Source organism: Typopeltis vanoorti, chromosome 14, assembly GCF_054136105.1.
Source record: "Typopeltis vanoorti isolate ZY-2024b chromosome 14, IOZ_Tvanoo_1.0, whole genome shotgun sequence".
Classification (NCBI taxonomy): Eukaryota; Metazoa; Arthropoda; class Arachnida; order Uropygi; family Thelyphonidae; genus Typopeltis; species Typopeltis vanoorti.
This window is the reverse complement of record NC_143562.1, coordinates 2,939,013-2,964,075: the sequence shown is the minus strand read 5'-3', so window position 1 is coordinate 2,964,075 and position 25,063 is coordinate 2,939,013. Positions and strand designations below refer to the sequence as shown.

General features: G+C 37.8%; 1 protein-coding gene across 3 annotated transcripts in view; it reads right to left on the bottom strand.

Annotated features, from left to right (window-relative positions):
- CaMKII (Calcium/calmodulin-dependent protein kinase II) overlaps positions 1-25,063 on the bottom strand; it is a 789,323-nt gene that overhangs the window by 176,702 nt on the left and 587,558 nt on the right. For all 3 annotated transcript variants that reach the window (XM_090404176.1, XM_090404177.1, XM_090404178.1), the window contains exon 13: positions 12,916-13,005. In XM_090404176.1, the coding sequence (XP_090260302.1) occupies positions 12,916-13,005 (90 nt within the window). The remainder of the gene's footprint in view (positions 1-12,915; positions 13,006-25,063) is intronic.

Below are 25,063 nucleotides of genomic sequence, written 5' to 3'. Positions count from 1 at the left end.
ACTGAGGAAAATCTTCACCAAACACATCCCCGAGGATGCCACCCAAACTACATTCCAGGCCTTTCCAGTGACATACAAGCCCAGTATGCTGATTACTTACAACTTTAAAACACCAACCCCTTCTCAGAAGAGACTATCCAAGCAAGATGGCAGAGGAAAGGTGTTCCTCATGGAAAAAAGAAATAGAAGCGATTGATATGACCCATAGTAGCAGAAAGGCATGGAACATTATCAACAGAATTAGGAAGGATTTCACTAAGCCATATGAACATCTGCAGGTAACAGCTAATCAAATTGCTCACCAGCTGCTGCTGAATGGAAAATTCCCTAAAAAGCATGCAAAAAAGATGATACTTAGAACTCCAAGTGAGGAACAAAATATGATTAACTCGGATTTCATTATCACTGAATTCAACGCTGACATAAAACTATTAAAACCTAGAAAATCTGCATGCCTTGATGATGTCTGTAATGAACAGATTAAACATTTTGGAAACAGGACTAAAGAGTGGTTATTAAACCTATACAACACTTTTGCCTCCTCAGAACCCTAAGGATACCAACTATCTGGAGGCATGCCAAAGTGGTGGCCTTTCTGAAACCAGGGAAAACTCCAACAGAAACAAAAAATTAGAGACCTATATCACTACTCAGCAACCTCTTTAAACTCTATGAATGATTAATTTTGAATAGGCTACAACCCCCTAATCGAACTCCATCTTATTGCAGAGCAGGCTGGCTTTAGACCAGGCAAATCCTGCACATCACAAATTCTCAACCTCACTCAACATATTGAAAAAATTATGAGCAAAAACTAGCCACAAGAGCAGTCTTTGTAGACCTAATTGCAGCATATGATACCATAAACCATCTCACACTCAGAAATAAAATATGCAGAATAACTAGAGACTATTGCCTTGTCCTCCTGATCCAATCACGCTTGGAAAACAGATGCTTTTACGTGGACCTGGGGGGGTAGGAAGAGCCACTGGCGCCTCCAAAAAAATGGCCTCCCTCAGGGATGTATGTTATCACCATTACTTTTCAACATCTACGTCAATGATCTCCCCATCTTTCCAGGAACTAGAAATTTTATCTATGCTGATGACCTTGCCATAGCTACTGAAACAAAAAATGTGGTCTAACCACATACTATACTAGCAATCAACTAAAACCAAATCCCTTGAAAACCCAGAATGGCCTTTTCCACCTTAACAATAAAGAAGCCAACAGGAAGCAACAGATTTCTTGGGAAGGCTCTAATTTAGAACATTCCTGGAACCCAATCTACCTCGGTGTGACTCTCGATCATACCCTTTCATATAAAAGACACAGAAAAAACAAAGGCAAAAGTGAATGCAAGAAACAACATACTAAGTAATCGTACCTCTTCCAAATGGGGTGCAGACCCTAGCATACTTCTGCCTTGGCCTGTTTCTATTCTTCTGCTGAATATGCCTGCCCCATATGGTCCAGATCCTGCCATGCTGAAAAACTTGATCTAGCATTGAATGAAAACTGCCGCTTAATTACAGGTTGCCTGAAACCAACACCACTAAAAGACCTGTATACTTTGGCTGGTATTGCACCCCCTTTAATTCAAAGATCTGCATTCTCAGCTGATGAAAGAAGCAGACAAATGAATGCCACCCACTATTCGGCCAGACTGCAGTGCCCCAAAGACTAAGATCCCGACATAGATTCCTGGCAACTGCTGAACCACCTAAAAACCTCCCAGAGACAAGACTTCAACAATGGCTTGCACTATTACCCTGAAAATAATACTGGTATTCCAATAGCTGAACATCTTCCACGTGGTGCCCACTTGGACTGGAATACTTGGAAAAGCCTCAATAGAATGCGAACGAAGGACGAGGCAAACAAAACCTCATCAAATGGGGCTACCTCACTGGCCCAGACAATTGTGAGTGTGGGACAACCCAGTCCATGGAACACCTTCTTTCTTGCCCCTTTCTTCCATCACCTTGCACAAAAGAGGACCTTATATCCTGCAAAGAAAGAGCAGTTGATTGTGCAAGATACTGGAAGAACATCTGACCATATTTATTGTATATAAGTTATGTATAGTTTCCCTTTTTCATATTTAATTATTATTTCCCTGTATAATTCACCTACCAAATCTACGCTGATCTCATTGTAATGTATCCTAATTTGTTGTAAATCATGTTGTACCACTTGTGTTTGGGTACGAAATAAAATAGTGAGCTCAACGTTGCATTCACCAGGTTGATAGCTTTTAACAAAATGGCCACTCATTAACTAAACAACCTCTTCTGCATCTGTAACCCTCACGCCATCTGGATTTAGAAGAGTTATTTTTTCATATTCATTCTTTCTTTTACTTGCAGCATATCGATAGAATTCTTAGGGGTTGTCTTTAGCACACAGAGCCAGTTTCTTTTCATTTCAGTTGGCATTATAATAATAGTTAATTATTATAATGCTAACACGGTATTCCAATACTGAAACAAAAGTTTAACCTTTCCCCATGATCAACATTCCAGAGTCCTAAGTGTCTTAGTTGCTTGTCTCAGAACCTTCTCCAATATTTCACATCACAATGTAAACCAGATGACCAAATCTTAGCATAACAGTTCAAGTGTGATGTAACCAGTGCTTTATACAGTGGCACCACGACCTCCTTATCCCTACATCTTAGGGTACTTTCTATCATAGCAGCAATATGATATGCAGCCTTTGTAACACTTGCAATATGCCCTTTAAACTTCAGCCTACTGTTAACCATTGCCCCCAGATCTGGAATCTCATTCATATCATGCAGTATAATTTCATCAATATAGTAAACAACGTTATCTATCTCAGCACTCCAAAATGCATCTGCATGCACTTCTTATTAATATTAAAACTACAACCCCACTTATCTGTCCAGGCCAAAAGTCGATTCAAATCTTCTTCAGGAATTAATATTGGCAGTGCTCCTTATAATTCTCCCCAAGTTTGAATTATCAGCAAACAACTGAAGATCCGCAGTCAATCGACATGAAACATCATTTACCTTCCTTTTTAAGACACTGCTTTATCATACACAACTTGCTAGAATCATTCAGAGCCAATTTCCGATCTATCTAACCAACATACTATACATTTCTATCCTCTGCAGCTGGTACACTAACTTATCTGAGGTAATCTATCAAATGCTTTTGCAAAGTCCAAGAAAATCCAAATATATTACTGTATATGCATCTCCCTTGTTCAATGTATTCGTCACCTTGTTATAAGTAAGTAAATAGATTGGTAAAACACAATCTTCCTTTAGCAAATCTATGCTTTCCATTAAAGAGAATTCTGCTGTTGTCAACCTAGTTCTGAATTCTTGTCCTCACTAGCTCCTCCAACACTTTGACCATGATTCAAGACAGCAGATTGGCCTATTTGAAGTTTTAGTCTTACCCCCCCCCCCTTTCTGCCTCCTTTGAAACCTAAACCAATCTAAGACTCATGTTAGAAATTATGTTAAAACTGTTGTTAACTCCCTCGACATTCTCTCAAGACAGACGGTGATATACCTTCAAGTATACTCAACTTTAATGAACTTCTCATTAAGAACCTCTACTATATCTTCCTCAGTGTTTATTATTCTACCATTATCACTGACCAACATCATTCTCCCATAATTATTCTTTCATCTACTGGCCACATATCAAAAAACTCCCTAGGACTTCTTTTAACGTCATTTGCTAACTGCTACTCCCACTGCTCTCAAGTTCTGCATTGTTACAATCACAAGGATTAAATACTTTAATGAACTGCTCATTACACACCTCTACTATATAGGGAAATGAGACACTGTATTGGGAAATTAAGCAGTTAGGTAGCATATTTTGTGTGTAAAGTTGTTTTAGCACACCTGAAGGATGAGTAACATTTTTGTATTTTAGTTGATAATATTAGGTTAACTTATTGTAGTTTTTGTTTTAAATGGGTGTGTGATTGACTGAGTTATTTAGTTTGTAAGTAAACCCTGTAATTATTTTATTTTATTTGTATGTTTAAACACAACAGTTTCATTATGGTGCCAATGCATGGTAGAACAATGGTGGCAAAGACCACTTGTCGGGTGATTTGAATTTGTGGTCAGTGTGTGTGAAATGTATTCATCGGGAAAATTAAAGGATATGTAGAGAAACTGAAACTGGAGAGAAATTGTGCATTAACCTTCCTACTGGCCGAGGTGGATGAAATAGTGAGACCAAATTGCACTTTGTATCCATGTTATTCAATAAGCGTTATAGAATCATATCCAGATTTAGCTGGATGTCTATAGAGGTCATGGCTGGTTGGGAGGGGTTAAATGTTTCAAAAGTGAGTGCCTGTTATGTGATGAGTATGCTGCAAATGTTAGTAGAGTAGATAGTATCAAAAATAGGATGGAAAATGATGTTATTAATGTCAAACTTGTGGACATGGAAATAGAGGAGAACAAAATGGACATTTTGTTCTCCTCTATTTCCATGTCCACAAGTTTAAGAAATTTCTTTATTAAGAAATAAGCATGCTATTTCTTAATAAAGAAACAGCATGCTTGAATGTTATCCTTAACATGACAAAGAGTAAAACTGAAAAACTTTAGAAACAGCAAGAGAATAGCAGGGCTGAAAAAAGAAAGAAGCAAGTAATCAGAAGTAATAATAAAGACCAAGCAAACAGACAAGAAAAACAGTTAAGGAGAAAATCCCCTGATCATTGAGTCTCTGTACATAGACTCAATGATCAGTGGAGTACTTAATGAAAATGTGACAAAATCATGTTTCCCTGGTGCAAAAATTCACAATATTAGTCACACCATCTGGGTGCAAAAAAGATAAGTCAAAGGAAATGATTGTCGTGTCTCAAATGATTTGAGAGGCGAGAAGTATTCTATGAGGGAGGATATAATGGAGTTTTAGAAGAGGCAAAACTGAAGAGTGAGAAGGTGAAGATTGTAAGTCTCCTACAACGCTATGATAGAGATGAAATGAGGAGGAGGGTGTTGTTTGCTACGTACAGACCATGCTAAATGAGTCTATATGTAAGTTGTGTAGAAGGAATGATGTGGAATTTGTTAATCTGTTGTCCGTGTTTGCTGGAAAGAAGGATTTGTACAATGCTGATGGACTGCATCTAAATGATTTTGGTGTTTGATGTCTAAAGAGAGCTCTGTTCAATGAGCATACTAAAGTGCAAATTCAGGAAAACTTAAGCAATTAGAGTGGAGGAGGGAGAGTTTCTGGGAAGGCACCCATGAGGCGACTGAGTGTGAGAATGCAGAATCTAGTCTCTCAGGCAAAAATATTCAATAGGGTAGGCAATTCAGAAAGTAAAGGTGGGTGGGGGACTAAAGGGATGCTGCAGTTTCTATATACTACTGTCAGCAGTATCAGGAACAAGAGAGAGGAGTTTTTGGCATTGGTTAGTGCAACCTCGACAAAAGTTATAGGCATTAGTCAGACTTGGTAAACAGCAAATGATGTGGTTACAGAGACAGAATGTGAAGGATTTAGTATTTTCAGGGAAGAATGAGAAGATGGGGGGAGGGGAGAAGTGCTGATGATAACAGATGAATTGCAACCAAAACGAATAGGAGATAGGTGGGAGGGTGGCTATTTATTTGAAACAACAACCAAAATAAACAGTTCATTGTTGTTATAGGCCAGGTTGTTCCATTGATGATCTACAAGACATGCATTGCCAAATTAGTACAATAAGTAGAAGTCAAGTGATTATTATGGGGGGAAAGGGGGGGGGGGAACTACAACTATGGATATAGATTGAAAGGAAGAAATATCACATGGTGGGAAGGAAGTAGAATTTATACGCCTGCTAAGAGATAATTAATTGAGATATAGATATAATTAATAGATGATATAGATTGAAAGGAAGAAATATCACATGGCGGGAAGGAAGTAGAATTTATATGCCTGCTAAGAGATAATTAATTGAGGCAGCATGTGATGGAGGGGACTGGGGTGGAAGAGTATTGGACATGGTCATAGGATCACAAAAGCTATCCATAACCAAGGTGATTATGTTACTTCCTATTGATAAAAGTGATCATGCAGTCTTGACTATTCTGTCAAGAAGGAGTATATGTGGAACTACAAGGAAAGTGATTATGAAAAGCTTAGAAAGAAGCCTAAATCTGTGCTATGGCATAAAACACTGCAAGGTAAGGATGTTACTAGTGCATGGGAGATAGCTAAGGGTCATCTAGAGGTACAGTATTAACCTCCCTACCGGTCAAGGCAGATGAAATAGTGAGACCAAATTGCACTTCTTATCCATGTTATTCAATAGGTGTTATAGAATTGTATCCAGATTTAGCTGGACGTCTATAGAAGTCATGGTTGGTTGGGAGATTAAATTGTATGCCTAAGACAAGGAGGGTTAATCGGGAAGGTGTTAGATAGATGAGTAATATCATTAAACAAAAGCTATAGAAGTAGAAAATGCTGCGAAGGGAACATAAATAGAAAGGTAATGAGCACAAGCCTCAGGCAAGAAAGGTGACCAGCATGGCAAGGAAGGCAAAATCAGATTATGAGAAGAATGTAGCCAAGCAGGCTAAAGGAAATACCTGAGAGTTCTTTCATTATTTGACAAGTAAGAAGAAGAAGAATGACTATGAAAGATTAACCTTAATGAGTAATGATGGTCACGAGGTGACAAAAGATAAAATAGTTGACTTACTGAGTGACCACTTTGCAAAGGCATATCATTCTAGTAAGGTTACTGCTTTAACATATGTGACAGACACTACTGTGGGAACAGAGATGGATGAATTGGAGGCTCTTAGGATACTGCTGAATCTCAATGTAAATACAGCTGTGGGATTAGACGAGATATTAGCTGTAGCTAAGTCAGTATAGACGAAGCCCTTTGGTTGGAAAGACCTGGGTTTGATTCCCGTCCATGACGTGAGGAACCTTTATCTGGTCTCTTTCAACTAAAGGTGAGTTAGCCAGTCTCATATGGAGGTAGGGGGTTTTTTCACCCAGAAACTCAGGTTTTTCATCCCCCAGAAAAGGCAAACTGGCCTCACGAATATACATGGATTACAGTCATGAATACGTCCCAGCCATATGCCAGTCCAGAGCCCGGATAAAATTGGGGGGTTGGGGAAAGCAATAGTGAACTACCCTGTAAGAAATATCACCAGGAATACTTTGTAGGCAATGCCTACAAAGTCACCTACGGTTGGAAACAACTGAAAGAAAAGTTTTGTGAGAATGTGCATGGGAACTGCAATGCCTCTGACTAGGCTCTTTAAGTCTCAGCTCTGGTAGAGTTTTAAGAGATAATTCCCTTGCATAAGGAGGGAGGGTTTTAAGAGTGCAGTATAATAGAGTAACAGGTGAGTTGGATAAAGGAAATGGCTATACAATGATTTTGCAAAGGCGTTTGACAGAATACCACACAGAACTCTGTTACACAAATTAGAACAAATAGGGATGGATGTGACACTGGTTAAATGGATAAGAGGGCAGCTGCTGAACAGATATCAAAAAGTGGTATATGGAAGTGCACAAATGAGGCGAAAACAAGTGACTAATGGTGTGCAACAAGGTTAATGCTGGAAGTATTTCTGTTTTGTACATAAATGATATAAGAAATAATTATTCAATTGTTTTCTGATGATATGAAATTAGGTAGAGTAATAGTAAATCAAGGCGATATGGAGAGCTTTCAGGACAAGAGGACAAGTTTAGAGGATGTATCGCTAAAGTTGCTAATGTAGCTCATAAGATTACTTGGCTATTGAAGAACACACTAACAAGAACAGATAAAAAAGTTGTTATTCCTCTTTATTAGGCCTTGATTTGTTCACATCTGTACTACTGTGCTCAAGTCCTGTCCCCTGGGTTTCTTGTGGATGAGGAAGCAGTGGAGAAGATTGAGAGGTAAGCGACCAAGATAGTGAGTGGTCTGTGGAATGTTCTCTATCAGGATGGATTGAGTGTGTGTGTAGATTGCAGAAGTTGGAGATAGGAGAAAAAGAGGGGATATGATAGAAACATTTAAGTTGCTTATAGGTTTTATACGACTGATTGAGGGGAAATGTTTCAGCACTTAGCTAGAGGGGCCAGAACAAGGGATCATCCCTGATAGCTGAATAAAGGTGTTGTTAGTGGAGGTGTGAAGAATAGATTTTTTATTTGGAGAGTTGTGAATGAGTGAAACGGGTTCGAGGAGTGGTATGACAGATTGTGCCTCCCGCAATGAGTCTATGCACTCCATCAAGGTGCCTGTACAAAATTAATAATAATAATAATAATGTATACTGAAACATAAATTTTCATTTTTATCTCATCAGCTTTTCTTAGATATATCTACTGACTAAAAATACAGCTGGAGACGCTAGCAGATGCTACTATTAAATGAGCTGGTTTAATAGTAGCGTCTGCTAGCATAAAATAACTGAAACCATCTTGACGTAGTAGTACTTTGCTTCATTTGAGTCTTCTTTTTTGATTCTGGTTTTTGTTATGCACAATAAAGATGCCTAAATTCAGATATCCAAAAAAATGTAAATACTTTGTATTTTAATCAAAATACTCATTTTATTTTGACATGGCATGCAATAAACTTTTAACTATTGAAATGTAACCATTTAAACTTTTTAAATGTAATTATTTACTTAAAATTATATTTCAGTGACCCTCTCTCTCATGTATGGTATTTATCGCTGATAACATAGCAATATCAAATTATCAGGAACATTTTTTAGTGATGTATATCAAACTTCTCGGGAATATAAATAACTAAATTAGTTATTTACAGATTATTTCATCAGCTCCCAAGAGGATATCTAGGGAGAAAGATGACACTCAGTGAAAATGAACATGAAATGACCTTGAAAATGTGGAAAGAGTCATGTGTATAGAGATGCTCTTCATGGTGATTTTCTGTGATTACCTGATGAGAAGATAAGGAAGTGCTCCAAAATTGGTGTATCTCTCTCTCTCTCTCTAATCTAATCAGTCTCTCTATCTAATAGCACATTATATTAATCTAGGTTTGGTTTGACCATACCAAATGTAGTTTATTTTTTTTAGCAATCGTTTTTCTGATTAATGTCTAAGGTGATCATGTCTTTTCTGTTCCGAAATTGAGTCCTACAGTGATAGTAAATACCTGATTCTGAAAGGATTCTGATAGTTTTAATCTCAGGATGGAAATGTTGTTTAGTGTTAAGTAGACCCTATGGTGTATGGATGTGAGATATATGTACAGTTTATATGTATAACTTCCCCTGATTGAAGGGGAAGAGTTACATTTTTAAGGTGTTTCATGTACATTTTAGCAATGGGTAAAGGTGGAGAGTCTGTTGCTATAATTTCAATCTATTTAAAGAATAGACTGTTTTAAAACTGAAGACTAAGCAATGACTCCTTGTTTTCACTTCATTGTTAACTTTTACGTGGAATCTTCTGAAACCCTGGAAGTAAATTTGCTTCTCCCAAGCATAAAGTATGGCTCAGGTACATAGATAACCTTTGACATTTGGCCCACAGGCTTTATCAAACTTTCTATCGTTCGTTAATAACAGCTACCTTCGAATAAATTATACACTGCTTGGAAAAAAGTCAACGAACACCATTGTGTGAGGAACAAACAGCCATGGTCCCCACCTTAATAAGATGTAGGAGCATCTTTTGCATGTTGACTTCAGCAATCCTATGGGATATACTATATGTTGATCTCTATCCTATGCTTTCCACAAGCATAGGATGAGATCAATGGGATTTTGAACTATTCTTCCTGTATGTAATGAGGTCCTGGACTGTTGTGGGGTGGACATCCCTTGACCTCACCCAATGGTCCAATTCATCTCACAGGTGTTCGATAGGCTTCAGATTAGGGCTCTGTGAGAGCCAGTGAAGTGTGGTGACGTTCGTGTTCACAAAACCATGCAGACAGAGCAGCAGTGTTATGATACAGTTCACTTTTGTTGAAAGAAACAATGGTCAGTTCCATAGAAATGCCACAAATAGGAAGCATTGCTTTGTCCAGAATATTCAGATGTCATTCTGAGTTCAATGGTTGTGTGGCACCACAAACAGAACTCCAAGGTCAAACCAGGAAAAATAGGACCACACCACCACCACCTCCAAATTTCATAGTTGGGTTACTCACTCTGGATTCACCAGGCATCTACCACATTCACACCTGCAGTACAGGGTGTAGAATGATTTGTCACTCCATGATACAGCTTTTTAAGCTTCCGCATTCCACTGCACACACTCTTGGTACCTTAAGATGACACTGCATGTTGGCTCAGATAATGTGGGAATTGCATATTGCAGTCCCACCATGGAAAACGATGGAAATTCATGTTGTGAGCCTTGATTCTGAATATTTTTGTGCAGATTTATGTTACAGTCGATGCCCAGAACTCCACATTCAACATGTCAGATGATGAATGGCAATTTTTACCATGTTATCCTTCAAAGCACCCTATAGTCACATTCAGTGAGTTGTCCACTGCTGGTAGCACTTGCAGTTGACTCCGTGTACTTCCATTTCAGTATGGTATGACTGATTGTTGACCTGGGATGACGCAATTTGTGAACAATTTGCCAAACAGATAGGCCTGCAACATGGCATCCTATCACAACGCCTCTTTCACACTGTCAGTTCTCTTCTTGCAGCCATTTTATCCAGGTGCAGTTGCAATTAATCGAAGTATCATATTACTCCAGTTTATACTGGCTATGAACACGTGACTCATTACATTAAGATGTACCTTCCCCATGGGAGTGTCCATTGATTTCTTTCTAAGCAGTATGCAACTGAAGGGGGAAAAGAAGTGCTCTAGCATTCTTGAATACTTTTGTCACAACCTAAAGAAAACTGTTCATCTACCAACCAGAATATCCAACAGTCTAGACCTTTTCTTAACCCTATCCTGTGAGGTGATCTCTCCTGCTCGTAATTTAGATTGCAACCTCATACATGTTGGATGTTTTTCCACCTGGTTATACTATAAATTAAAGATGCCAAGAAATTATATTCTTGGTTTAATCCTTTATCCAAGTGTAAGCAAACAAAGTTTGTACCTGAAGTAATTTCAGGACTGGGCAACTCGTATAATAGAAGCTAATGACTTTATATCACTTGCCTTAGTATCCCATAATGCAAGTCACACATCTTTATGGACATGTATAATACTATGCATTATGGAAAGGGTCACTACCCATACTGGTTTCAACCTTTATTGAGGTCTCATCCATGGGAGCAAGACCCAGAGGTGATACAGAAGTCATATTTCCATATACGAGTAGCAAAAGGTGTCATACCATATTATTAAAATACTCTAGATTAGAGATAGATGTTGGAAGTTTTTCCATTTGGTTATGCTATAAATTATGAGCTGCCTAGTCCTGAAGTTACTTCAAGCACAAACTTTGTTTGTTTACACTTGGATAAAGGATTAAACCAGGAATATAATTTCTTGGCATCTTTAAAATTCTAGAACAGTCTAGAAATCACTAAACAAAGTTTACAACTTCATATGGTAATCAAAGACCACCAGGATCCACTCTCCTTTGCAGGTGTTTACAGTATCCCTTTTCAGTGGTGGATCCAGTATTCTGGACAGACAGGACTAATCACCCCCTTAGAATTTAGTCATAAAATAAGACAGAAGTACATTTAGTATAAGGAATCAGAAAGCATACTAGCACAATACGCATTGGATAAAGATTACTCTGTAAGGGGGGGGGGTGAAGTTAATTGAGTACAAAAATCTCAATTCAAGGCATAGAGACTGTTCTTGTAAGTTTCTACAGAACCCTGAAAACTGAAACAGAACTGAGAGTTTGATTCTATACAAATTTTATAGCACCACAGTATCTTCCCATTAGCAGGAATCATAGATCACCAAAGAATTCCACTCTTCTATGCACATGTTCTCAGTCCTTGATGAGTGTGTATCTTTAAATTGCCTTGATAATGTGAGAGATGTAAAAATATGAACTTGTAAATATTTTACATTAGTTAATTTGCTTTTTTTTCATTTTGGTACCACAGTTTTTTTTTTTTTTTTACTCCAGAAAAACTTCAACACAAATGAATGCAACACTTAAAGAAATGTGAATATGAGAATTTTTAATGACTGGCCTAGTCATGAAATTAGGGAAACCTATAATATGCCAGTGCAATAGATTGGCAAGCTAGTCTAGAGAAGAAACCAAACTAGGTTTGGCCTGTGCTTCAGGGATAAAACAAGATCTTTTTCAGTGCAGACCTCCAGTATGCAGAAATAGTAGTTTCACACTTTGTGAACAAAACATTCTACTAAAAATTTTCACAAATATCCATGCTATAGTTTGAATGCTACTGTGAGTGAGGCAAGGAGATGATAATTTTATCAGCAAATAAGAGAATATTGAGATAGAATAGAAATGTTTATGAATTTAATACTTCTGTTTTATTTTATTTTATTTTATTACACCCATATAGTCTCAAAGGACCAAGAGCAACTTTAATATCACTGCAATTTTTCTCTCATTTAAAAAGAAAAAATACAATCAATATAGAACTGATTGCATGTCCTTCCAGTTTTCAAAAAAAAAAAAAAAGTTAATGAAATGATTGTGAAGGTATGTAATAAGTATACAGAATGATTTTACATTATCATCAGTATCAAACTATATCAATACATTCTGTTCCTTTTATATTATAGTTTCAGTTATATTATATTACAAATATGTAACATAACATAATGGATAAAAATGAATTTCTGGTATATCAAAAATAAAACCGGAGTTCACTTATTACTTTCTTAAGAGTTAATTAAATCCACTGCAAGAAATTCAATATATATGCTGTTTAATATTCATTTGTCAAAAAAACAAAAACAACTCTGAATCAGAGCTATTCTGCTTTTCTTACCTTTCACATCATCATCTTCAAGGGTAGTGCTGCTGTCAGTGGATTCCTTCACTTGTGAACCTTCGCCTTTCTTAGCCATGATGCTTCGACCTAGCAGCAACATATATTTTTAAAATAGTTTTTGCTTAAAATTGCGTTTTAATTTTTTTTCTTCATACATAACATCATGTTAATAAGATTAAAGCATTAAATTATAAAATACACAGTAAGATTTAAAATACTAAATGTCACTTGATGCCTAAGCTCTTATCCAAAAGAGTGTTATCTTCTGTAATCAGTACAAGAGTATATATAATATAATCCTGATAGTAGTACAGATACCTCACGTGGAATAAAAATTGGGTCAAATTAGATTATTATTATTATTACGGGCAACTCCAAGGAGTCCTTAGACTCATCGAGGGAGGCCCTAAACATCATGTCAAGAACAACTATTCAACATCCCCACAGTATCTATCATACTTTGCCTTGAACTTATTCACAGTCATGGCAACCACAACACACTCTGGCAACTTATTCCACTCATTCACCACTCTCCAAGTAAAAAACCTAGTTCTAACACCCTTGCTAACCACACTCTTGTCCAGTTTCCATGGATGGCCCCTAGCCCTCCCACCACCAGTCCTGTTCTGAAAAATATCCTCTGAATTAATCTTATAGAAACCCTTCAGTAATTTGAATGTCTCAATCATACCACCCCTTTTCTGCCTATCAACCAATTTCTGCAACCCACAAATCTTCAACCTATTCTCATAAGGTTCATTCCATAGACCTGTTATCATCTTGGTTATCATCTACTCTGGGAACAGTAGTCAAGATGGGGTCTTATCAAGGCTCAATACAGAAGAACAATAACTTCCTTGTCTCCGCACATCAAAGTATTCTTCAGTAACCAAGTGATTTGTGATTTGATGAGCTGATTTAGCCATTTTTTGCAATATGCCCCCTGAACTTTAACCTATCCACCAACACTCCCAAATCCCTGGCCTTGTCAATCTCCTGGAGTACAGTTCCACCAACGTGATATACTGCTGCTAATCTTTTCACCACAAAATGCATAACCTTACACTTTGCCAAATTAAATCGACATCCATTTTCCTTAGCCCAGTCCTCTAATCTATCCAAATCATCCTGCAAAATTTTGACATCATGTGCATTCAGTATTGCTCTACCCAACTTTGCATCATCAGCAAACAAATGAACAGTTCCTCTCAGATCCTTTCCTATATCGTTAATGAAAATAGTAGTGGTCCAAGAACAGAACCCTGTTGCATACCACTAGTCATAGGTCGTCTTTTGGACTCTACCCCTGAATAAACTCTGATATCTCTCCATCAACCACCCTCCTATCCATCTCAATAACCCTATATCCATCCCCATATGATGCAGTTTACTGATTAGAATTCCATGTGGTATTCAGTCAGAGGCCTTAGCAAGGTCCAGCAGTATCACTGTATACCCATTACCCTTATCCAGTTCAGCCATCACTATTATAAAATGTAAGCAAGTTACTGAGGCATGATCTACCCTTTGCAAAACCATGCTGCCCACCCATACAGTATCCCATTTTCATCTATCCATGAATATATAGATGAATGGAAAATTATATAAGGTCAATTCAAATGATAGTAATTTTAAAACAGTCTGAGTCACCTGTACCGTCAGACTAAAAAGAGGCTGTACAATTGCAGTTTCATAAAAACATCACTTTTTTTTTTTTTTTTGTTAAATTGAAACAAGTTTTGCAAATAACAGGCTCATCTGATGTAAAATACAAAACTGTGATTTTATGCTATGTAGATTATTGTGTTTATTTATGCAACTATATATAAAATTATATTAATTATAAAATGCTAAGTTAGTATTTAAAATTTTAGGAAGTACTTTGTTATCTTTCATTAAAATGTAATGACCAGATCACATATGCAAGAAATGATCACATAAGAAATAATAATAATAACAATTATTATTATTATTCAGGCCTCCATGGAGTCAAGAAACTCATCATGGCAGGTCCTTCCTAGGAAACACAAAGTCTATCATACCACACCTGGAACTCATTGACCATTCTTGCTCTCACCTTTCTATCAGGCAATGCATTCCACAGTTCAACCACCCTCCATGTAAAGAAACCACTCCGTACCCTCTTTCCCTCTTTCTCATAGCTTCCTTTCCTAACTTCCAGGAATGGTGCCTTGTGATCTCTCTGTTCCATCAAGTCAAACAATTCCCCAGTGTCAACCCTGTAACTACCTCTCAACAGTTTAAAAATCTCAATAATATCACCTCTCCTTCTTCCATTTATTAAACTCTGCCGTCCACATTCACTCAGCTGAACCGAACCTCATAACTAATATTGTACAGTCCTGAAACCATCTTTGTTATCCGCCTTTCTACCCTTTCCACAGTTAATTTATCTCCTTTAAATCCTAGGAACCAAATTTGAAAACAATAGTCTAAGCATGGTTTGATCAGAGTCTTACACAATGGAATGATAACTCTTATCTATGCAGGTCAGCATCCTTCTCAGTATTGCAGCAATCCTCTAGGTTACCTTCACCACCTTTGCAATATTCTCCATGAATTTCAGTTTTCTACCAATCATCACCCTCCAATCTCTTGTCTTCCCTACTTCCTCCAATGAAGTATGCAACTTCCCATCGAAGTATCCCAAACTTCAAAATTCACATTTTGCTGCTTTAAACCGACATCCCCATTCATTTACCTATCTGTCCAGCTTATTCAAATCCTCTTGCAGGGCTACCACATTTGCACAATTACTAATAACACTTTCCAGAATCACATTATCCACAAACAACTGAATATCACCCTGCAATCAACTGACAATGTCACTGACATAAAGGTTAAACAATATAGGTCTCAGTAATGAGTCCTGTGGGACCCCACTTGTAACCTCCTTGAAACTTCCCCAACATACAAAACTCCCTGATACCTATCGGACAGCCAATCCTGAATCCAGTCGATCAACCCGACATCCAAATCCATGTGCTGCAACTTAAATATCAGCTTATCATGTGGCAACCTGTCAAATGCCTTCGCTAAATCCAAGAAAATGGCAGTATATGCCTTTCCCTCATCTACTGCTTTTGTAACTTTATTATAAAAGGCTAGCATATTACTAAAACAAGAGTGCCCCTTAACAAACCCATGTTGACTCTCACAGATAACATTACCCTCATCTGCCCCCAATGCCATATACAGTCCCTCACTAATTTCGCCAAGATCTCAACAACTACTGATGACACACAAACTGGCCTATAATTAGACACTTCCAGTCTGCTACTACCCTTATGCAATGGCACTATCTTACCTTTCTTCCATTCCCTGGGCACCTTTCCTGTAGCCAGACTTTCATTGAAAAGCCAGGTCCAAGGAGCTGTCAGTTCTTTAGCACATTCTCTCAAAACTCGTGGTTAAATACCATCCAGTCCCACAGCTTTACTGACATCCAAAGTACTCAGTATTTGGAACACACTCTCCTCTTACATCTCGAACCTACCCTATCCCTCTAGTATTAAAACTTACTTCTCCAGGATGAAATACTCCAAAAAAGTGTTCATTGAACAATTCCACTATGTCCTCTGCATCAGTCACTCTATTCTCGTTCCACAATGTCATTCTTCCACAATCATTTCACCTCCTACTCTCCACATAGCTAAAAAATTCCCTACGATTTTCTTAGGATCTTAGAGCCAATCTCTTCTCATATTTCAGTTTTTGCCTTCCTCACCATACTAGTCACTCTCCTGCCTGAGTCTTATATTCTTTATGCATCTGCTCTTCATCCCTCTCCTTATATCTCTTCCATAACTCTTTTTTCACCTGCAGTTTCTGTTTGATATTGTTTGTCATCCACTTTACATTAAATTGTGTCCTCCTCTTCATTCGTGGAATACAGCTTGCTACTGCTGCTAATAAATAATCCTTCACAAGTTCCCAAGAACTTATGATATCTTGCATTTCCAATTCCTACCTCCACGGAACTGCCCAAAGTTGATATCTAAGACTATTATAATCACTTGCCTTATAATTCCACATACATTCCTTTCTCTTTGATACTTCTGCATGTCTATTCATCTTCCAAGTCAACACCACATAGTCACTCTCTCTCCAACTGGGAACAGAGATGTCATCTCAGTTATAATCAGCAGTTCTGATGCTATGACCAAATCTAAAACTCTTGAACCTAGTGTTCCTTCTGCTACATGTTGCCTAAGACATTTGTCCTGCAAGAATTCCCTTATTACTACACACAGCTTCCTCTTTCCAATTTATATTGCTAAAGTTAAAATTTCTCATTACAATCATTCTCTATGCTGCCTGGGTCATCAGTAATTAGTACGATCTTGGAGAAAGCAGTGAAGGACCGTATACAGCATTGGGCAGATGAGGGTAATGTTATTTGTGAGAGTCAACATGGATTTGTGAAAGGGCACTCTTGTTTTAGCAATATGCTAGTCTTTTATGATCAAGTTACAAGAGCATTAGATGAGGGAAAGGCATATACTGCCATTTTCTTAGACTCAGCGAAGGCATTTGACAGGATGCCACATGATAAGCTGAAACTGCCCCGCCATACAGAACTCTCTGATACAGTGGGGCAGTTTCAAGGAAGCAGGGGGTTACAAGTGGGACCTATATTGTTTAATCTTTATATCAATGACATTTGTCAGTGGATTGCAAGGGGATATTCAGTTGTTTGAAGATGATGCAAAACTGGGAAGGGTTATTAGTAATAGTGCAGATGTGGTAGCCCTGCAAGAGTTGTTGGAGAAGCTTGTGAGAGCTAGAATCCAGAGTTGGGTTGACAACAATGGTATAATCTTTGATGGACAGCATGGATTTGCTAAAGGGAGGTCGTGTTTTAGTAATCTACTTACTTATTACAATAAAGTGACTGCTTCCTTGGACAGAGGAGAAGGATACACAGTAATATACTTGGATTTCGCAAAAGCTTTTGATAGAGTGCCTCATGATAAGTTGACAGTCAAACTAGAGCAGATGGGGTTGGATATTAGATTAGTGCATTGGATTGGAGACTGGCTATCTGATAGGTATCAACAAGTTGTGTATGGGGGTGCAATATCCAGGAAAAGGAAAGTCACTAGTGGAGTGCCTCAGGGATCTGTTTTAGGGCCATTACTATTTAACTTCTATATTAATGATATTGGCGAAGATTTGGATGGAGATATTCAGTTGTTTGCAGATGATGCAAAGTTGGGAAGAACCATAAAGAGTAGTGAAGATGTTGTGGCCTTGCAAGAAGACTTGAATAAATTGAGTGATTGGGCAAGCAAATGGGGGTGTGAGTTCAATGTTGCAAAATGTAAGGTTTTAAAATTTGGAAAACAAAGATGGGATGCAGAATTTATGCTTGGTAAGAATATATTGTTGGAAGTAGAGGAAATAAGAGATCTGGGAGTGATAGTGGATAAGGATCTAAAATTTAGGGGTCACATCGCCAAAATTGTGAAGACAACACAAAGACTTCTGGGAATGATGAGGAGGACACTGACGTGTAGAAGTAGGGAGATTCTTGTTCCATTGTATAAGGCTTTGATTAGGCCACACATGGACTATTGTGCCCAGATTTGGTCACCTGGTTTTCAGAAGGATGAGGAGATGTTGGAAAGGGTCCAAAGGCGACTGACTAAGGTAGTTTCTGACCTCTGGAATGTCGAGTATGAGGAAAGATTGAAAAGATGTAATTTGCAGAGACTAGTGGAGAGAAGGAAGAGGGGAGATATGATAGAGACCTACAAGTTGGTAAGGGGTTGCTATAGGATCAATGGTGGAGAAGTTCTACAGCGAATAGTGGGAGATCAGGGGAGAACCAGAGGTCATCCCTGGAAACTGTATAAAGAGGGTGTGAGTAGGGGAGTGAGAGGCAGGTTTTTTTCGTGCAGAGTTGTGAATGATTGGAATGCCTTGCCTGAGAGTGTGGTGTCTGCAAGGAGTTTGAATGTGTTTAAGACCCGGTATGATGAGATGTGTGTGAGATAAAAGGACCTCCTAGATGAGTCTTTGACTCCATGAGGTCTTGTTTAATAATAATAATAATAATAATAAGAGGATTTGAATAAGCTAGCTAGACGGGCAAATGAATGGGGATGTCAGTTTAATGCAGCAAAATGTAAGGTCTTGAGGTTTGGGAAACATTGATGTCACACTGCATACTCTATGGAAGGGGTTATACTGGAGGAAGTAGGGCAGACAAGAGATCAGGGGTTAATGATTGTTAGAAACCTGAAATTTAGGGGACATATTGCAAAGGTGGTGAAGGTAACACAGAGGATTGCTGCAATAATGAGAAGGACACTGACCTGCAGAGATAAAACAGTTATCATTCTGTTGTATAAGTCCCTGATCAGACCACACTTGGACTATTGTTCTCAGATTTGGTCCCCAGGATTTGAAGGGGATAAATTAACTGTGGAAGGGTTACAAAGGCAGATAAGGCAGATAACAAAGATGGTTTCAGGACTGTACAATGATAGTTATGAGGATCGGCTGAGGAAATTGGACTACAGAGTTTGGTGGATAGAAGAAGGAGAGGTGATATGATTGAGACTTTTAAACTGTTGAGAGGTGGTTACAGGGTTGACACTGGGGAGTTCTTTCGCTTGGCTGAACAGCAGGAAGGAGTGATGACAAGAGGCCATCCCTGGAAGTTACAAAAGGAAACTGAGAGCAAGAGGGTGAGGAGTGGTTTCTTTGTGTGGAGGGTTTTTGAACCATGGAATTCATTGCCTGATGGAGTGGTGAGAGTGAGAATGGTTAATGAGTTTAAATGGTGGTATGATAGACTTTGTGTTTCTTAGGAAGGACCTCCCACGATGAGTCTTTTGACTCCACGGAAGCCTGAATAATAATAATAATAAATATCCTGTCTTGCCCACCTCTACCTCACACCATATGTTTTCAAAACCATTAGTGTCACTACCTTCCAAAGCCTAAACTCTTAGATCACATAAGTCATCACTTATCATAAGCAGTACTCCATCACCGCATTTTCCCTTCCTATCCTGCCAAAAAATGGTGTAGTTTTTGGCAGGATAGGAACTGCTACTTCAATAAATAATACTGACCATTTCAAAGTTGAACTTCTTAAGGTTAGTCGATTGGTAGAGCCTCTGCTACTAATGGCTTAATCAAGTTTGAGCGTGGTTAGTAGTTGGACGAGGATCAATCATTCAATGCTGTTGGCACACTCTCCCTCGATGAGTCTTTGGACTTCCTGTAGGTGTCACATAATAATAATAATAATAAATACATAAAAAACAAAATAAAATTCTGATAAAGGTGACATGAAAACAAAAGATAAGGATTATACTAGATGTCAGGATTAATTGCTTTGAAAGACTGTTAAAAGAAACAAGTAGTGACAGGCTATCATAAGCCTGAAATGTGAAAAAGGAAGTTGGAATAGATGGTATTCAGGCAGATATGCTCAAATGTGGAGGTATCATATTTGTGGAGTGGCTCCACTCCATAATTCAGAGGGCCTGGCCAGATGGCAAGAGTAAAGCTCTCAGTTTCCTTCTATTAAAAAAAAACGATGGAATAAAGCTGAATATGAAAATGATAGACAAATTTATGTACTAAACATTATAGGTAAGTTTATGCAAGCACACTTGAAAAGAGGCCGAGAAAATTGTGAAAGAGAAACTTGGAGAAGAACAAGCTACGTTTCAGGCCAAATAGAGATTGTCACGATCAGATTTTCACTTCACAACAAATAGTTGAGAAATCATGGGAATATAACAAGGATCTATACTTAAGTTTTGTAGATCTCAAAAAGGTATTATTATATTATTATTATTATGTAACACCTCCAGGGAGTCCAAAGACTCATTGAAGGAAAGTGTGCCAACAGCATCGAACGATTGATTCACTTCCAACTACTAACCACACTAAAACTTGCTTAACTTTTTGCGTGAGCCATTAGTAGAAGAGACTCTACCAATCGATTAGCCTTTGCTGAAGGTGCCCAGAGAAAAGCTTTTCAAAACACTATAATTATATTGGGTAAATGGAACATTATACAGAACAATCTTCTTTCTTTCACTATGCATTATTCATGCTTCCTATGCAGGGTCCGCATGTTACTTAGATGCGACTTCTTGTTAGTACCACTCCCAACCGACTTGTCGCCTAGTCTGCCGCTGGGGGGGGGATACATTTTTGGTTGTAGAAGCATATGTTCATGGGGCCGGTTTGCCTGCTTGCGGGATGAAAAAAACCAGATAAACTGCGGAAAAACCCTACTGCCCGCACCCAAGACCGGCTAACTTGGCTATGCCTGAGAAAAATCCTCAAGTTCCTTACGTCTTCGACGGGAATCGAACCTGGGACACTCCTTCCCTGGGCATATGGTTGCGAAGCGCAAAGCCACTATGCTAACTGGGTGGACAACATTATACAGAACAATACCTAGTCTATATGCAAGTTGTAAGAATTGAAAGAAATACAGGAAGAAGGTTTGATCGAAAATCAGGCATAAGACAAGGATGCATATTCCCTCCATTCTTATTCATCATCTATATGGACTGCATTATTGAAAAACGAAAGTAGCATTAAACCTGATATTAGAACTGGAGATATCAAACTTAGCAATTTGCTTTATGCAGATGATGTACTAAACACATACAGTACAAGTCACCAGGATTTTCTAACTAAATTGAATAACAGATAACAAATTTGGGATGAAAATCGGCAATAAAAAGACTAAAACTATGAAAATAGAGAACATAAAAAATTTCAGCTGTATTCTCAGTGGAGAACCCATAGAACAAGTCAAATATTTGAACTATTTAGGCACATTTTTAGTAAAGATAGCAAATTAAACTTGTAAATAGACAAGAGGATAAGCAAAACGGGTGTGATGGAGAGTCAGCTGAATAAATTTATATGGAATATGAGAGAAATTAGTCCAAACACCAAACTAGCAATATCAAGACAGTATTCGGACCAGTTTTAAGTCATGGAACTGAAAGTTGGGGTAGAAATAAAGCACTGGATCAAAGATTGGAGACCATAGATATGAGAATTCTGAGAAAAATTTGGGGCTGAAGAGATGACATCAATGTCAGAGTCATATTACAAATGACAACATTAGGATGGAAAACTTGAAATCATTAGCATTCAAGAATGTTGCATGTGCAGGACTAATCTAAGGTGGAGTCACGTAAACAGAATGAGAAAGGAAAAATTAACAGAACAGGTGTTTGTTGCCAAGATGGCAAGAAAAAGAATCAGAGGAAGACCAAGGATTAGTTGGAATGATTCTGCCATAAGTGCATTGGAAGAGCGAAATATCACATACAATAATATTGGATTAGTGAGAAGTAATAGAGTAATTTGGATGAAAATTATTGATAAAAGATTAGCGTGTAAATTTAATCATAGTGCTGTTACCAGCTTAAACAACCTTTAAGGATGCATATCAGGAAATTGATGATGAAGACTTCTTAAAAATGGGGCCAATCTTCAAGATGCAAAAAATATTATCAAAAGACATCACCATAACATCTGGTGAACAGAAAGTAGGGAGAAATATTTACCATCCACAAAAAGCTGGAGATCTCTAATTAATGATGAACTACATTTTTATAGAATAGCTAAAATATACTACAAATATTTGGCTAAAAATATATCGATCATATTTCTTTGTGATGGGACAAGTCTGGGTGAATATTAAGCATTGAAAAATATTCTGATATACACACGCTGCAAAAAATCACTTCAGAAACTATGATTCTAATTTTGTATTATTCTTGAATAAAAGCACACGGCAGTATTTGTGTGGAGAACTTAAAGAGCATATTACAAGTCTTCGAAAGTTTCTGCATTAAAAAAAGTTATGAATCAAATACAGAAATAAGTAATATCCAGCAGTTTTCATCCAGCATACAAGTTTCAACTAGCTGAAAGAATAAAGACATAAAAGACTTAAAAGTGTGAAAATACATTTTGTTTCAAAAATTTTGTCCAGAAATTTCCTACAAAGTCAACCTTAACAAAAGGTTGACTATGTAGAGATGTGATCTTAGAGACAAGAATGCAAGAACAAAAATAACAGGGAAGCGCTGTTAATGACTGTCGAAGAACTGAACCATTTCAACTGGCAAAAAGCAGTAGCAAAAAACTTGAAGTGGAGTGAAGTGAAAGCAGATACTCCATAAAAATTGTCACTACTGCTTTTTACTAATTGAAATGGTCAAATTCTTCCATAATCTATTAAAAATCTGTATATATGGAATTGCAGTTGAGGTAATGGAGATGCTGGTGAGAGCCAGAATAAAAATTGAATGGATAACAGTGCTTGTCAGCATGGGTTTGTTAAAGACAGGTTGTGTTTTATCAACTTGCTTATGTAGTCCTTTTGAAAATACTTAGATTTTGAAAAGGACTTTAACAGATTGCCACACCACAGGGTGGTAAATAAAGTGCTGCAGATGTGATTGGATGATAGATTAGCAAGCTAGACAGGCAACTGGCTCTCAGATAAGTATCAGCAAGTGGTGTGTGTGTGGGGGGGGTAATCCCAGAAGAGGAAAGTCACTAGTAGTGTGACATGGGGAGTCTGTTTTGAGAGCACTGTTATTTAATATGTATATTAATGATCTTGGGACAGGTTTATCTGGTAATATACAACTTTTTGTAGAGGATGCAAAACAAAGGAGAGCAATGAGAAATCAAGCATATATTGTAACCTTACAGAAGGATTGTAATAGATTATATGAATGGGCAATAGTATGGAACTATCAACTAAATACTATTATTATTAAGAAAGACCAGACGTCCAGGGAGTCAGGGACTAATCAAGGGAGGCCACATACTAAACGCACCAGCTATCATACTTATTCTTGAATTCATTCACAATGCTTGCACTCACAACATCCAATGGCAATCCATTCCAATCACATACCACCCTATGAAAGAAAAATCTAGCCCTCATCCCCTTCTTAACAGCATTCATTCTCAGCTTCCAAGGATGTCCTCGTCCTTTCCCGACCCTCCATAAATTGAAAAATTCCATCAATTGAAATCCTGTATGACCCATTCAGAAGTTTGTAAGTCTTAATCATATTACCCGCTCTTCCTTCTGTTCGATAGTATCTGCAGTCTCCAAATTTTCAATCTGTCTTCATAATCTGTATTCCACAATTCTGATATCATTTTTAACACTCTCCTTTGTACTCTTCTCCAATATATCAGAATTCCAACAGAAACCAGGAGACCAGCCCTGCACACAATAGTCCAAGTGAGGTCTAAAAGACATCCTTATCTTTATATGTGAAAGTTTATTTCAGCATTGCAATTATCATTTGAGTTGTATTTGCAATCTTGGCTACATGGTCCCTGAACTTCAACTTCCTATCTACTAACACTTTAAGATACCTACCTCATCAGCTTCTTCAAGCATAATCCCACCAATGTAATGTAATATCCTTGTGGTACACCACTCGTTACCTTAAATCTTGCAGCGTCACATCCCCCATATACCACTTTTTGATATCTGTCAGTCAGCCATTCTCTTATCCATGCTAATATTCTATAATGCAAAACCATATTTTCCAATTTATGCAACGGTATACCAGGCTGTATTCTGTCAAAAGTCAAAAGTATCATGGTGTATCCATTCCCCCTTGTCTAGTTCAATGGTAACATTGTTATAGAATGTGAGCAAGTTGATAAAACATGACCTTCCTTTGTGAACTCATGTTGCTTATTGCAAAGTAGAGATTCACTGTCACCCCATTTCTGAACGTGAGCCCTAACCAATTTTTCCAAAACCTTCACCAGCACTCCTGAGATACTAATTGGTCAATAGTTGGATACATCAGAATTTGCACCACCTTTGTGCAATGGAATTACCACACATTCTTTCCATTCCTGTGGAATCTTCCCTGTTCTGAGACTCATATTAAACAGCCTGGTCAAACGAATAGTCAGTTCAACTGAACGTTCTTTTAGCACACATACTGATAATCCATCAGTCCCTATTGCTGAATTCTTATTCTGTTTATGCAACAGCTCTAATACCTCATTCTCATACACCTGAGTTTCTTCATCCAGTGAAGAGGTAGCAGTGAGCTCAATATTGCATACACCAGGTTGACAG